A 17,372-nucleotide genomic window follows, 5' to 3' on the forward strand; every position below is an offset into this window, starting at 1 on the left:
TAGGCTGAAATTCATAATTAGAATGTTAGTTAATAGAAGCTATATCCTCTTTAACAGAGAATAGACCAAACAGAAAGGAAAGTGAAAAAGCATTATACCTTAAGGATGTGTACACTATGTGACAGATTCTGTCGACCAAATCCCTTGGAAGCCAAGTTGAGAGTTATCGGTTAAAACTTAACAGGAGGGAGAGAAACCCACAGGGATGTGCTGGTGGTGGTGGTGGGGGTGTGTTGGTGGGGGCTAATATAGATCTCCAAGCCAATCTGAAGGACTTGGATAATGCCTTCTGGAACACATGTCCCACACCAGTCAGAAAGGAGAAATGTGGTGGGTAATGGGGTTTCAACTATACCGATATTTTTGGAAGTCAAACTCTGCCAAAAATTTACAGATCCAAAAATCCTCACTTGCCTTACAGAAAATTTCATTCGCCCAGAAGGTGGAAAAAAAAAAGCAATAGGGGAATCAGCTATTTAGATAGACTCCTAACCAACGCCAGTGATGATCTGGCTAATGGGGGGAGTTGCGGAAGAAGTGGCAGGACCCTAGCGTGGGAATGACCCATGTTCTCTGGCGTCTGTTAGACAGTGGAAAGGGAAGCCAAAGCCTAGTCAGCCATTGCCTTCTAGCGTTAAGAAAGCTGATTTCCGTTAAATTTAAGGAAATACTGGTGGTGATTCAATGGTTCAGGACTACTAATAAGAGGAAAGACGTTCATGAGGGGGATAGCAAATTTTCTTAAAAGTGACATTTTTTATTGAATGGCACAATTTCAAACCGTTCTTCCAATTAGGAGGAAAACAAAGCCAACAAGGATGTCTTAAAAACTTCAACTGACACGAGACTCAAGACGGGACATGTACCATGAATGGAAACTGGGGAATCATAAAGAAGCTCAACAATTAGCCAGCAAACAGGGGGAGAAGGAACAGAAGAACTAGTCAGAAAAAATAACGGATTAGAACAAGTTCAGTTCTTATTAGAAAAGTTAAAAACAAAAAAAAGCCTTTTTTGTATTGTCCGTAACAGGACTGGCAGAAGGAAGAACAAGGGGAAAATGGGCAGGGGACTTGCCATTGGGAGTAGTAGTAGCTGCTGAAATGCTTTAGCAGGGGACAGAGAAAAGCAGCAGAACTAGCAGAACTACTCAACACCTTCTTGTCTCAGTATTCTTGAAATGGACAGCAATGCTAAACCTGTAGATTGCAGCAGATGATGCAGGTACGTGAAAGCGCAGGAATCGCTAAAGAAGCAGTACAGGAATACATAGCTATCTAAATGAATTCAAGTCTCCAGGCCACATTGAACTACATCCATGGATATTAAAAGAACTGGCATAAGTAATCTCAGATCACTGTCAAATAATCTTTGAGAAATTGCAGGAAACCAGGAGAGTCCCAACAGACTTGAGGAGAGGAACAATGCTGACCCTCATTTAAAAACAAAGGGGGGGGGGGAGGGACGCACTAATTTCTTGACCAGTCAGCCTGCCATCCCTCCAGCCTGACATCATTATCAGGAAAGATTTAGACGCAGATCATGAAACAGGACAGTTTATGTAGCATTTAGAAAGGAATTGCTTTGATTACTAAAAGGCAGGTTGAGTGTTCTACCAATGATATGTTTAGTAATGCCAGCTTACTTGATCCTTTTTTACATAGTGTCACAAGCTTGGAAGATAAAGGGAATGCTGTGGATGTTTAGTTATCTGATTTTCAGTAAGGCCTTTGTCAAGATGCCATTGATAACCATTGAAAACAAGCTAGTACAATGTGGGCTGGCTAGACAATGTGATATTCGTTGGATTTGTAATTGGTTAACCAACTGAAAACCAAAAGTATTTCCAAACAATGGCGCTTCTTCTCGTCTGTGGGCCTGCCACAGGATTCTTGTTCCTGGGCTCAGTGCTCTAAACCTCTTTATCAATGACTGGCTGATGGAATAGAGGACATGCTTATCACAATTTCTGGATGACCCCTATTTAGGAGAGTTAGCTAATAACCCAGAGGACAGGTATCAAAATTCACAAATTTGATCTTAACACATTAGCAAGTTGGGCCAAAAGCAAACAAAATATTAAGGTCAAATGGGAAAGAATGTAGGATTCTACCAATTGGTCAGTAAACAAATGAAATCACAGATATAGTGACAACTGTCTTGATGACAAGTCTAGTGAAATGCACTCTAGGAGTGGAGTCCAGCACTGTCGGGTCAGGATGTGATGTTATAGCTAAAAAAGCAATGGCAATTCTGTGCTGCATCAATGGAATATAGTGTCTAGACTGAGGGCTTCTTCCAAACTCTATGATTCCATGATTCTGGACCTTATGGCAAACGGCATTACCGGACAGGGAGGGAAACTAAAACACATGTATAGAATCCATACTATCGTTCTCCTGATGAAAAGGTGGAAAAGCTGCTTCCAGAATGAATCTTCATACTAGACTGGTTCATTGCTAAGTACTGGTTTTTAATGGGTTGTGTCCAGTTTTAGCCTGAGTGTTATACAACTACTATATTTGTCCAATCTTTTAATAGGAACAACACAATATTACCTAGCACTGGCAGAAAATCCTCACTAATACTGAAGTTTATTCACATATAATCTCAGAGAAATATAGGCAATACTATCAGTAAATTGTTTATCAAATGTGTCCTGTTGTGCCATCAATTAACTCTTCAGAGTCCCCTTAATTCACATTTAATCATCCAAAACAAATTTGGATTAATCTCTCTTATAATGAATTTAATCGTCGAAAACATGGATCGTGCAAAACCATTTAATTGTATGATCATTTACATGGCTGACAAGCTTGATGAAACTTCGACAGGAAATTTTTATGTTTTGAATTTGCATTGCTTATTAAAAAAAAATTCTTCTTCAATAAAATCTTATCTATATATAATGCCAGACATGGTGTCAAATCAGTACAGAAGAAATCTATAGTTTGCAGGTACTAGATTTTTTTTTTTAAAGCAATGAATGTACACCAGTAATAAGAAAATAGCAAAACAGGATTTAAGTATCATGGTCATACTGCTGGAGCTCACATGGAAAACTCGAGGAGATAAAAAACTAGAATAACTTTCTTTCCTTTTCCATCATAAAGCTAAACTACTGTATTGCATTCTTTATATATTGCGTGGCCGACATACGAAGATTACGTTTTTAAAAAAAGTCAAACAAGGGATGCCTGTGGAGCAAAGAAAGCATTATCATGGCAGCTGTCAGCTGATATGAGAATATCGAATTTATTAGCGCCATAATTCATGCATGAACATGTTCATTGAAGTGTGTTCTGGGTGCATTTTTTCTCTTCAGGGTAACTTTCTCTTGTTCAGATCAAGAGTTGTTGAGGAAATTTACCATGCCAGCTTATATGAAGAATAATATGGCTCATCAAACAATATTAAAGGAATATAGGGAATCATAAAGTTCCCATCGAAAAGCAGGGGAAATCGCACTGCACCTTGCAAGAGACATATTAGCCACATTCCAGTTCCCGTGTGGACTAGAGTGTCGTCTGTTGGAACAACGAGGAGCAAGCATAGATTTTAAACCTAAATTTCCTGTTTCAACATCCTTCCATTACATTCAACTGACTGAAAGGAATTCCAGCGGAGGCTTGATTAACAAACTGATCCAGAAAGGAATGCTCTCAATTTCTTAAGGATCAGTAATAAGGGAAAACAAACTCTGCTATATTACTGCAAATCACTGGGACACTTGACGGGAGGAAACGAAGAGAGGAAGAAGGAAGCAATGATAATAAGATGAAGGCAAGGTACAGAGAGACAATATGAATAGCAGTTTTGTGGCAAGTATTCTTCTATTCATTACTCTGGTCTGTGTCCTTTTTGTGGTGTCTGAGCAGGTTCACTATTCAGTGCAGACGAAGCAGAAAAGGATCCTTTGTGGGGAAAACCTTGCTACAGATTTGGGCTAGAGATCAGTGACATGCCAAAAACGCAAGCTTGGGATTTTCTTCAGAAAAGCAATATTTTGACCTAAATGAGCCAAAATTGAAATCTGTATGTTAAGTGCCAGAATAGACAGGAAGAGCTTTGTCGCAAGTCTTCCTATTTGTGTCCTAAAAATTAGAACTTGTGGCACACAATCCACTGAATATTTTCCATGTAAAGGTTTCATTCCACGATATCAATGTAAATGCCCCACGTTTCCCAAGATAGAAGATATTCATTCTTAAGTGAGTGAGTCTTCTAATCTTCCGGAGCCAGGTTCGGTTTCGTCCTCGGCAACTGCTGAAGACGGATGACATTGGATAAGTAAACTCTCTCCAGGAATTACCACTTGCGCTCCATTCCATATTCAAGCTAGAAGTTCACGAGACCAAAGATGGTGGAATATGCAGAATTAATATTGCTGAACAATTAGGACAGGGAAAGAAGAAGCAAAAGCATACCATTGATCCTTACAGCCATGGCGATGAGGGAGAAACTAAAAACACTGGTACAGCTAAAATATAGTTAACAGTAACTGATTCTACTGATAATACACAGTTTTTTCCCAGGCCACAAATATAAGGGAAGACTAACAGAGAATTTCCCCCCATAGGGATGTCGTGCTTCAAGTTTAAATCATCTGGACAGTGATTGAAGGATCATAATGCTGAGATCACTTATAATTAGTAAAATCCAGGATAGCAGCCCAGAAGGTATGTAAATGTGGATTCCAGAGATGGAACAAATTATCACTTATGGGAGACTATTGATTTTGGGACAGACAAAATATGTGCATGATAATAAAGCCACGTGATGGAGGAGGATTGCTGGACCATTGCCAATGTGAAATTGAAAGTTTTGATGAGAAGACAATGCTCCCGAATGTGATCACTTACTCCACTCCAGCCCACTTCCGAAGATTTGCACCTGGAGCTTGTGTATTGCCCTCATTAAAGTACATGACAGGATTCTGGAGAAATGGGGAAGTCACTTGTCATCTTCAGGAATTTTTACCTTTCCGATTGTCTCATCTCAGTTGCATACTTCAACTCCTCACAGATGGTCACCTGACAGAGAAAGGGCCTCAGAATCCCTCAGGAATATATATCAACCAATCATATCACAGACAAAAGGCACTACCTCCTCTGTCCACCCACAAACCATCTCCATACACATCTCAGATATCAATGATAACCCCTCCCGTCTTTTTTTTGAAACATCTTCCTATACTGCCATATTTTTAGAGAACAACCTCTGGAGTTTCTGTTTTCCATGTGAAGGCCTCTGACCCAGATCTAGGACCGCAAATGCCAATCACTACTCCATTATCAAGAGTAGCAAATTGAAAGAATTACCTATTCCCCTATATCTCAATTAACTCTGAACTGGAACACATTCTATGGCCCAGCGCTCCTTCGACTATGAGCAACTCAGGGGAGTTTAGTTTCAGAATTCAAGTGCGGGCCCAGGATGGAGGCTCTCTCCTCTCAGCCGCGTGACACAGTGAAAGTGTGTGTCTTGGATAGGAATGATAAACACCCCCCAGTTATATTACTTCCCTCCAAGCACTGAGGGTTCATAGTCTTTGAGTATGGTGCCTCGCTCAGCTGAATCCGCTATTTAGTGACAAGTGGTAGGGTGGGATGCTGACTTGGGACAAATTCGATGGCCTCTTTCCATATGCTACAGGCCCACGAGCTCTTCCCTCTTCACTATTGGCTTCACACGGGAGAGATTCAAACAGAACGCGTGTTACTTGGAGAGAGATGCTGTTGAGCAAGAGGTGTCGTCAGGTGAAGGATCATGGGCATCTCCCCTTCAGCCACAGTGGACTGTGAACCTGGTGTTTGCAGAGAACACTTTCAAGAGGCCCGCCAGAGCTGAATTCCCAAACCTAGTGATTTAGGCGTCTCCATCTGATCACATTTTTTTCCTTGGTTGTTGGCTTTGGCTTTGGTGTCCTTCCTGTTCCTGGTGACGGTTACATTGACCCTCATGCTGAGATTCCAAAGATACGGAAACCCCACTTTCCTTCAGGTTTTGTCCCTGATCCTCATTCTAGACTGGAGCCTTTTTCCCCCAAATTATGAGGAGGAAGGGACTTTGCCTTATTAATAACATGTCTGTCTGTCCTCTGAATCTCGCCGGATAAAATGAATTTGCTTCTTGCAACCTAGCGTCTCAAATAGCCCAGAATATCCTTGGGCAACGGGGCCAACTCTGATCTTTCTTTGAGGTTTTAGTGAAACGCCGCCATTGATTGGAATTGAAGACTGGTAGACATGGTGTCGTTTTAATTTTTGTTCCCTCTCGGGAAGCACTTATCACAATAGCATTCCTTTGTAATTAGTTTTCAGTAAAATCTAATTGCGCCAACCAGACAAATCCTTTTTCCTTTACTCTGCTTCTGATTGTACACGACCATAGTGTACCATCATGACTGCGTAGTGAAACAATGGGCAAGACCTTGCCAGCAAGTGTCAGGGCAGCCCTAGGGTGTGAAGCAGGAGTTCTGGTGGGAATCCAAGATGTCCTATGGTTGCCTCCCAAATGGCCTGAGCAGCAGAACAATGCAAAGAGCACTCTGCTGGTCCAATTTGTATCAAAGTGCCAGGGGGGGAGCTTTTCCCTCTTTCTTCCATTTGCTTCTTTCTTTCATCCTTTTTGAAACTTGTCACTAAAGCAGTTAGGAGTTATAAGTCCTGTATTTTAATAAGTTTTTAAACCGTGGTGTAAATATCAAGCAGGTTCAAGCAGAATGAATTTATTACTGAGTACTGATTGAAACTGATTAACAGATTCTTTTTTAATCCACTGAAGTTGTGGTGGAAGGGTGGAAAGTGGTGTTTTGTTTTTGTTTTCTTTCTACGGTCGTGGCTACTCTAATTGAAAGCAAAGAACGCCTGGGGCCATTACTTCTGAAGCACATTTTCCCACTTTGTATGGAGGTGATCTTCCAAGTCTTCTAGTAGTGACTTTGCTTTAAGGATGGAACCTGGCTCGGTCTTGGATGACAAGATAGGGAGGCGCTTGTAGGTTGAGTGGAGCTGGGTTTGGATTATTCAAACATCCAGACATTTAGTTGGCAGCCACAACAACAGGCAGGGCATGTCCTTTCATACAGGTGCTTGTGTGACTGCAGACGGAGCTGCTCCTTATAAAGTTGATGAGTCAACGTTATGTCCTGGTTAGACATAAATTGTTATCGCCGCAGTACAAGGCCGTTCCAAAACAAACCTGAAATCTGCTGCTGGCTGCTGCAACGAATGCTTTTTTTAATTTTTGAACAAAAAGATCATACTATACTACCATCCCCTGAGGAATGAAGTTTCAAACGGTTAATGCACCTTAAATTGTCAGTGACTCTCTGTTTGCCAAAGATGCATGACGGGACACAATTACATAAAAGAGATTAATCAGGGGCAGACTTTGTTTCAGGTGCACCATATTTCTAATGGTCAAGTCTTAATTCCTCACACAAGCGTTCAACATTGGGAGGCTCCCTTTCCTGGGCAGGAGGGGAAAGCAGTGAAGTGACCAGCAATGCATCATTTCTCATGGAACTTGTAGCAATCACAGGCTCCTGAAAGTGGCAGAAAAAAACTCGCAGTTCGGAGGTAAAATGACTGATTAGAGGTACAACTCTTCCTTGCCTCTATGTGGGAATCATCGTGGTGCTCACTAGTGTAACTCCAAATAATCTTCCTTCAAATGACTTCCCATCTGCCTCCCTTGGCTCATTTTTTACATGTGGGTTCTGGTGTAGTACTCAGTCATGTCGCTGATTTGGGTATGGGGGCTTATGCTGCCAAGCTTTTTGGATGGCAGCTTTGAACATGGGGTGAATTAAGACCTGTGTTGCCCATTCCCACTTGTCCATCTTTTCAGATTGTCTTGAAGGACCAGGTCCAAGTCAGGTGTCCCACATTATGGCCCTTACCCCAGGGTGGCCAAGGAAATCATCTCGGGCTTTCGTCCATGTGGATCCCATCTCAAATAGCTGGACCCCTGAGGGGGTGGGTCATCTGATATGGTTCATGCTTATTGCCACAACAAGGTAAATGCTATAATACCGTGGGTTCCAAACTTTTGCTTCCCCAGATGGTTTTGGACTTCAACTCCCAGAAGCTCTCTAGTCAGATTGGCTAACATTCAGAAATCTGAGAGTTGATAGACCCTATAGACCAAAGTTTGGGGAAAACAAACTGGCTGTAAAAATTACAGTTGTGGCACATTAAACTCATCATTGTCTTCATGTGTGTGGGGTGGGGATTTCTTTTGTCTAAGCCCCTTGTCGGCTCTCCAGTCTGATTTCTGACACATTTGTACTTTACCAATCAACTGCTAAATAAAAGTCCTTGTTACCTTCAGTGACCAAATTTATATGGAGTGAAAAACACTGATATGGTTCACCGTTGGTGAACCATATCACCAACTGGTTCATAGATTTAACCCATTGTCATCTATTTGAACCAGACACCTATTATTTTCTGTCGAAAATACAATTTTTTCCCCATTAGTAAAGGGACAAAGAGGGAAGAAATATGCTCACTTATCCAGAATCACACTCTGAACCAAAACATGTCACTGTCCTGAATTAAAAAAAAAAATCATTCCTTCTTCCTTTACAGATTATATAATGAGTGAATTATTGTTTGTGAAAGGAATCCCAGAACGTCCTGACACTATGTAAGTAGCCTAGCATAGCTAGTACATTTCTTTATATGATAGAGTATGTTGGAAAGCTGGAAGAATTTTCTGTTGGTAATGCGTAATTGTTTGTTGGTAATGTGTGGGACGCACTTAAGGTTGTGTCTCTCTCTAATGCTTTAACATTTGCTTCTATGGCGAAACCTGCTCATCGGGTTTTCTGGCAAGATATTCAGGGGAGGTTTCCATGATTCCTCTGAGACGCTGACTGCAAACAGCCCTGAAGAGTGTGGCTTCAGCTGCCCAAGAGGGAAGCAGGTGGGTGTTGCAGCAACTGCATGCATTTGGCCCCATCCCGCCAGCCTTCCCCCAAATAGGCGTGGGAAAAATCTGCTCCTATTGGGACAGAAAAAAAAAAAAAATGCCTCCTTGCTGCTGGATCCGATTTCATGGATCTGGGGTGAGTAATGTATAAATGACATGCCCCCCACCAGCCGAAGCCGCTTTACTGGGCGTGTCTGTTTTGTCCTTAAGTGTGATTTTCCAACTAACCCAGTGGTTTCCATGATGACTGGGGATTGAACCCTAATCTCCGGAGTCCTAATCCAACATTACATCGGCCATACCATACTGGACCTACAATTTTCATCCATCCCTAGGTAAGTCAGCCTGTCATTACGAGAAACATGAGGCAATGGGATAAAGCCACAGGTAACAACAGTTCGTTAAGAGTTGAGAGACATGCCTTCCCACTCTGGCATGATGCTTCCTCAGCCGCTGTGACTGAAACAACCATTCTGCAGGTTCAATCCTACTGCCTGATTATGCCAGGGAATATCTAGAATGTATAATGTGTGTTCATTTCTTTGGCAAAGATTAAAGTCAATGTGAAAATAATCCTTGCTGTTTGAATACAAAAACATACGATTTCTAACAACGAGCGTAGACGACTAAACTACTGTTACTGCTATTTAACCAATGATAAATCTATTGCCACCTAGATAGATAGATAGATTAGATAGATAAGGATAAGAAACATATCTATATACACAATACACACATCAATACACAATACTCACTGCCCATTGTGACAGCTGAGCAAGAAATTGATTTGGCAATGGCATTTGTCCCCATCTCTCACACCGGTTTCTAATTCAGTGATTGATATAAGAATGGGCTTAAGTCGCACATTCATTTTTCTTGTTGTAATTTTCCTCTAAAACAAAGTGTGAGAAGTAGATCGCATTCGTATTATAATTTTACTTCTACAGGGATGTAGAGTATTCACATAGCCTTGTATCTCTCTGTTGTGCAATTCTTCTGCCTCTTTAATAGAAGTTTAGCGGGAATGTGGTTGGCTCTTCTATCTTTTTCATACTACGACTATCTGTGTAGTCGGGCGAAGGAAAGCTGCCCAGTCTCCTGCGAAAAGGTTGGCTCTAAATCGCCCTTTTCCATCAGAAAATAACCTTAGTCTCCCTAGACATTATCACACTCTTTCTCGAAACCACTGATTTGATTGATGAAAAAATAGAATAAACTATGCCAAAGTCAAACCATTGTAGGCGCTGGGAGAGAGATGTAGCGGTTAGCAGCAGGTTACCGAAGACATGGGAACAGTGGCAGAGTGGAGGGCTGAGAGAAAGATAGCAGAACCCGCGGAAGGAAGGGGACATAAACACAGCTCAGTCCACTGATAACAAGGCAACAAGAATCACCGCACACAAAGATGAGAGGTAGGAAGATGAAATTCATGCAGGAAATTAAAGTTGAATGGTAAGACTTAGATAGGAAGATGTACCACGCCCTGTAAGGAAGTGGTAGAAGAAAATAGGAGAGAAATGTGTGGAGGAGGATAGATACATATCTAGATAAATGTTACAGAAGTGGGCCGCAAAGAAAGACCGAGGAGGAGGGTTATTTAAGACATATTTAAATTCAAGGCAGACATTTCAATTTTACTAATTTTGAACAGGCTGCCCATTTTTTAAAGTTAGTTTTGAAGAACAACTAAAAATAGCTTCCACTTATACGCGATAGGTGATGAAAAAGGAGGGAACTCTGGCCCTGACTTCATAATTTCCTGTACAAAAAGTAATCTAGAAAATCTTGTTGAATAACAGTGCTGGGAAAATGGAAAAGTTTCTTCTGTCATTCTCTTTGGATTACAGCACCAAATAGTGGAAATCTGAGAGAAAAAAGGAAAATGCATACATTTAAAATATCATAATTGTCCCTGGCGTGTGTGCATTTTGGTTAAAATTCTTCTACAAGGGATGGAAAATAATCTCCTTTTGTGAGACCCAATGTGTTTTTAAATCCTATTTATATTTCAAACTATTGAAAACGACGTTTCTGCAGTTTGGGGCTGAACCTCTGAGTGTCACGGTTCACCAATAAGGACAAAGAGCAATGAAATTTCACTCAGTCGGGCTTACTGTTCTCTTACATACAGCATGACGACATTTTACGTGGGGAAAAAGGGAGTTTGGCGACAGAATAAGAGCAAAACTGGGGAGATATAACATTTGATTAGATTCTTCTTTGGATACAGTCATTTTTGCAATAAGAGACAGGCAATTTATCCAGCTGTTCCGCAATGGAGAACACTCTGAGTTCATGGAGTTGCAGAAAGGAAAATCTGCAATGCCTTATTATCATTCTCCTTGCTTGGAAGGCAGTTTCTGGACAGATCCACTATTCCATTTCTGAAGCGATGACACAACAAAGGCTCTTTGTAGGGAAATATTGCAAAGAACCTGGGAGTGGATGTGAAACAGGTTTCAGAACCTGGACTCCGCATCGTCCCTAATGTATGGTAATAATTTCACTATTTTGCTTGAATGCCAACAATGGCCAATTTGCAAACTTCTGAGAGAATCGACAGAGAGGAAAACTTGTGGAGTAGCATAGAGACATTGTGTCTAAAGTTCCAGGTCTTAATGAGAGAAATTAAACACTTTATGGGTTAGAAGTGGAAATTACAGATATAAATGAAATGCTCCACAGTTCCCTGTATAGGAACTGAGTGGAGATCAGTGAACTATCTGACCTGGATTCCGAGTCTCTCTAACAGATGGCTCAAGATCAGCATTTGGGGATAAATTCTATAGAGCGTACCACTCACAGGTAGTAGTCATTCTTCTGGCTGTGCAAAGAGGAGTGAACAATGGTGTTCAGCACACTGAAACTGGTTACTAAAAGAACCTTTGGACGTGCAGGACCAGTCAGTTATTGACTACTCCTCACAGCTACGGTATGGAGGTGATCCAGTCAGGTCTGGCACTGTGCAAATCACAAGTCAGAGTTCGGTATGCCAATGGGACAATGCCCTGTTTTCAATCAACCATCTATGAAGTGACTGTCAAGAGCATATCCCTAAAGGGATCTCTATTGTACTTGTGCGTAAGCGCAAAGATTCTCGGATGAAGTGACTAGTGGAGAAGTGAAATACTACCTCAAGAAAATGTCAAAAATGATTTCTCGATATTCTCCTTAATTCAACCCCAGGCGAAATAACTCTCACAGGCAGACTTGATTATGAGGATGCTCCTTACACCAGTTGAAGTGTAAGCACGGATGGGGGACGGCCTGTAGTGACGATCACAGGTTGTGTCCATGTTACAGATCTAAATGGAAATGCACCTGAACCTGATAGTACCTTTTTTACCAACTCTATCTTGGACAGTTCACCTTCTGAAACTGTATTGCCATTTAAATGTTTCAGAAGGAATTTAGGACTCACTGGGGAAACCACTGTTCAGTGCCAACAACCTCCCTTTTCCCCTGAGGAACGTCAATTGATAACTTTATGTTTGGTGACACCTGGCGGTCCTTGACAGGGACCAACTGTGCCCAGTCCTTCCAATATCACTATCACAGCTACTGATCATGGCGTCCCTCCTCTTTCTACCCCACAGTAATTGCCCTACATCTTTTAGATAGATTACAAATGACAACCCCCATGCTCTTTGACAAGTTACACTTTTTACTTACATGAAAATAACAATAGAGGATCCCTGATCTTTTCCTTAAGGGCAAATGATCCAGACTGGGAAGAGAATGCCAGAATAACCTATTCCATTACTGAAGAGCGAACAGGTGATTTTCATCTCTCTTCTTATCTGTCCATTAACTCTGAGACTGGGGTTGTCTATGCCTTGAGCTCCTTTGATTATGAAGAAATCCAGGAGATTAAATTCCAGGTCAAGGCCCAGGATGGAGGCTCCCCACCACTCAGTTCTAATGTTTCAGTGACTCTTTTCATCCTGGATCAGAATGACAATGCTCCAGAAATCCTCTACCCTTCTCCTCCCACCGATGGCTCCACTGGGATAGAGCTAGCTCCTCACTCCTCTGATCCAGGATACCTGGTCACTAAGGTGGTGGCAGTGGATGCAGATTCTGGCCAGAACGCCTGGCTCTCCTACCAGTTGACCAAGGCCACAGAGCCAGGGCTCTTCACTCTGGGACTCCACACTGGAGAGATCAGGACAGCCCGCTTCCTTCTGGAGAAAGATGCCCTCAAGCAAAGCCTGGTGGTTTTGGTGAAGGACAATGGGCAGCCCCCTCTCTCTGCCTCTGTGACGGTCACCGTAGTATTGGCTGATAGCATCCCTGACATTCTCCCGGATCTCACCAGCATATCAGGTCCTGTAGATTCCCCTTCAGATCTCACTTTCTACTTGGTGGTTGCAGTGGCTTTTGTCTCCTGCCTGTTCTTGATGTTTCTCCTTGTTTTACTAGCAATCAAGTTGCACAGATGGAGAAATTCTCAGGTGCTTGAGTCTAGGAGTGTTACCTTCAGTGGTGTTCCAGTTTCACAGTTTGTGGGGATTGATGGAGTCAGAGCATTTCTTCAGTCTTATTGCCATGAAGTTTCCCTGACTTCAAACTCTAGGAAGAGCCAGGTTAATAATGCCGAGGTAAATTATTCCGGTACGTTGAGCAACCTACAGACTTGTGATGGGAAGGAGCCTATCCTACCTGCTGAAGATCTAAATTTGATTAATGGTGATCTGATTGTAGCCCAGGTGAGCAAAAAAAAATTTTAAAGAGTAAAAAGTCTGTGTGTTTTAAATCTTAAACCCTTCTATTATTTTTGGAAGTTATTTCTCTCTTCTGTGTTTTTTTAAAATGCCATTTTGACTTTTCTGTTTTTATGCATAACCTATTCCCCCCCCCCACCTTTTATTCGCTTTCTTTTCTCTTTGCTTGCTTTTCCTTCTGTGGTATAAAGCGTGTATTTTATTGTATTCAATATGTATCGAAAATGTATGGTAGTTTATCCAGTGGCTGGAGTTTTATACCTCATAACATGAGCTTTAGCTACACCTTCTCAGATCAATTTCTTTTGCAGTAAACACAAAGCTGTACTTGTTTGCATTTGGAGGAGTGTCTCATGTCAAAGGTACTTTAATTTAGTTTATTAAACTTATAAACAAAAGCAACAGCAAAATGAAAATTGCATATGTCTGATTCGGTACACGGCAAATATATACTGTAATAATAATATTATTCAGATTAGCAAAGAAAGAAAATCATATATCTGAGATTATGATATTACGTGATTTTTGAATGCAAGGAAGTGGGAAAATAAAAAATGAAGATCATGCAACTTGAAAAAGACTTGTAGAACCTACCATTGCTCAGTAATAAAGCCACTTTCTGATCCTCTTCTAATTCATTTTGAAAAGTGCATATTATATGGCTTAACTGCAAACAGAGAAAATAAGATATTCCTGTCCCATATATTCAGTGTGAGAATTAAGCGAATTTCCTTTTGAAATCAATAGAACTTAGATGTGTTTACTTTTTGCTGATTTCTTTCCTATACACTTTTTTAATAGAGACAGACTCATATTAGAGAATTTGTCATGATGCATTTCTAGAGTGGACAGGAATTGGTGATTTAATTAACAAATACTGAAATATATTCTGAATGAAAAACACACAAAAAATTAGAGAATGTCCTTTGAACCTGACTGACAGAATATGATTTAATGTTCTATCTTTAGTGGGCTGTGTAAATACTTTTAATCCTGTGGACATCTGGTACATCTTGAGATAAATCCAACTATGTAAGAGAAGCACTGATGTGTTAGATCAAAATCCAAACATGTTATTTCCAACAATGATCAAACTAACTGAGAAGCTTCCAGGAAGCCCCAAGCAGGAAAAGAAGTCAACAGATCTTCTACATGCTTAGCTCTACTCACCAAGTAATGTGTTTTTTTAAGGTATACTTTCAAATAGCGTTGTGTCACTAGTAGAGACTAAAAGTAGGGGGAAGGCTTCATGTTGTTGTTAACTGTCCCCAAGTCAACCTGGACTCATGGCAATCCCATGAATGAGATACCTGAAAGATCCTCTGTCCTCAGCCGCTCTGCTTAAGTTCTGCAGACTCAGCGCCATGGTATCCTTGATTTAAATTCTCATTTCAATTGAGCTGATTTTCTTTCTGTCAGCGTTCTTCACTGTGCAGCTCTTGCATCTGTACATGGTGATAGAATCGCTTGGACGATTCTAACTTTAGCATTCAGTTTGGTATCTTTGCATTTAGAATTTCATCTAGTTCTTTCATAGCTGCCCTTCCCGGCCCTAGTTTTCTTCTGAGTTCTTGACTGCAGTCTCCATTCTGAGCAATGATTGGTTCAAGGTATGGGAAATATTTAATCATTTCAATTTCCTCATCATCTATATTGAATTCATGTAAATTTTCTGTGATCATTGTTTTTGTTTTCTTAAAGTTCAACATCAAGCCTGCATTAGCACTTTCTTCTTTTACTTCCTTTAATAATTATTCCAAGCCATTGTTGTTTTCTGCTAATAGTGTGGTGTTGTCTACATATCTTAGAGTGTTGATATTCCATCCTCTGATCTTCACTCCTCCTTCCTTCAAATCTAAACCTGCTCTGCATATAATAATTTCTGCATACAAGTTGAACAAATAAGATGACAGAATACAGCCTTGCCTGATCCCCTTTCCAATTGGGAACCATTCTGTTTTTCTGTGTTCTGTTCTAATGGTAGCCTCTTGTCCTGAATGCAGGTTACACATCAGGGCAATCAAATGTAATGGTACATCCATTTCTTTAATATCAGTCCATAGTTTTTCATTATCTATGGCTTTGCTGTAGTGTATAAATCACATGCTGATTTTCTTCAGGAAAACCTGGTGCACTCCATTATCCGTCATATGTTTGCAATGTACTCTCTAGTGCCTCTTTCTTTCCTGAACTCAGCTTGCACTTCAGAATTTCTTACTCTATTTATAGTAGTATTTTTAGATTGTAAGCCTGAGGGCAGGGAACCATCTAGTTAAAAATAATAATTGTAAGCCGTTCTGAGAGCCTTTAGGGCTGAAGGGTGGGGTATAAATACCGCAAATAAATAAATAAATAGTAGCCTTTGTTTCAGAATTTTGAGCATGATTTTTCTTGCATGGGAAATTACTGCAATGCTCCTGTAGTTACTGCAGTAATCTCTCTCTCTCTCTCTCTCTCTCAATTTTTTTTATTGAGATGTATATTGATTGTTTCCAATTTATGGGCCATCATTTTGTTTTCCTTATTTGTTAGCAGATTTTAGTTAGAGCTAAAATTGCTTCTGTCTCTGTGGATTGTAGCAGTTCTATTGGTATGTCATCAGTTCCTGGTGATTTATTCCTTCCAGTTTCTTTGGGTGTACCTTTCATTTCACTTTCCAAAATTGTGCGTTCATCTTCTTATGATTCTTCTTCCCATGTGTTATTCATCGTTTCATCTCTTATATACACTTCTTCTGTGTATTGCTTCCATCATCTTTTTATTTCATCTTGGTCATGTTCATCTTCTGATCATAAAGCCTTCTAATCTAGCCCAGAGCTTGGAAGTAAAGAATTCTGAGTAATAGAATTGCTTCTAACATTATACTTGTTTCTTTGTAATAAAGATATTAAAAGGTCATGTTTTTAAAGTAATGTAATGAGTGGGAGTTATTTTATTCTTTTGGTGCCACTAGTGACTTTTTCTAGGCTCTTTTAAATTGCTTTTTAAGCATTTGAGATGGTTTAGAGACATATTAAGCAGAATAGTTTCTTGCTTTCTGCCATTCTTTTATGAATCCTAAGGGTTTTTCATTTAAAAAGATAACACACAGTATGAAATTTGTAATAGTAGTGGCAACAACTTACTGTTTATGGCTTTGCAACAAATTACATAGCAAACTGCTTTTTAAAAGTAACTTTGCACATTCTGACCCAGCTTTCTTGTACAACCCAGTATCATTCTTTTCCTGTTCAACAGAATAAGATCTTAAGTTAAAATGATTTATTAAAGTTCAGTTTTTTGATTGATGTTTTATAGAAGGACTTCCTGATCTGTAGCTTAGTTTCATTATCATTATGTTGTGCCAGCAAACAATAATATTGCCTTAAATAATGCATTTGAGTTTCACTCCCACTATCCATAGCCATGTGTTAAATGATATCAGAATAATGTTACATAAGATGTATAGAAATGGATAGATGTATGGTGCAAGCTCAGTTTTTTTCTGTTCCAAAATTTTCACATCAAATTCCTTCAGGAAGACATCCCCATCATTCGAGAAAGATGAAAAATGTTAATGATTTGCAAAAAATGTTGTGCACTTATTAGCCGTGTTGAAAATATGAGTTCAAAAAGGCTTATTGTCATGTTAATCTATTCAAAGTCTTATCAGTTGAATATGGGATGGGCTTACGTACAGCAGGAGGTAACAAACATCAGGACCCTTTG

The 17,372-nt window shown here is 40.2% G+C and overlaps 1 protein-coding gene across 1 annotated transcript in view; it reads left to right on the forward strand.

Moving 5' to 3' along the window:
• Positions 1–17,211, forward strand: part of LOC121929051 (protocadherin gamma-A5-like) — a 177,596-nt gene extending 160,385 nt beyond the window's left edge. The window contains exons 2-3 of the mRNA XM_042464370.1: positions 12,744–13,649; positions 17,182–17,211. Coding sequence (XP_042320304.1) covers positions 12,744–13,649; positions 17,182–17,211 — 936 coding nt within the window. The remainder of the gene's footprint in view (positions 1–12,743; positions 13,650–17,181) is intronic.
• The last annotated feature ends 161 nt before the right edge of the window (positions 17,212–17,372 follow it).

Source organism: Sceloporus undulatus, chromosome 4 (genome assembly GCF_019175285.1).
Source record: "Sceloporus undulatus isolate JIND9_A2432 ecotype Alabama chromosome 4, SceUnd_v1.1, whole genome shotgun sequence".
Lineage (NCBI taxonomy): Eukaryota > Metazoa > Chordata > Lepidosauria > Squamata > Phrynosomatidae > Sceloporus > Sceloporus undulatus.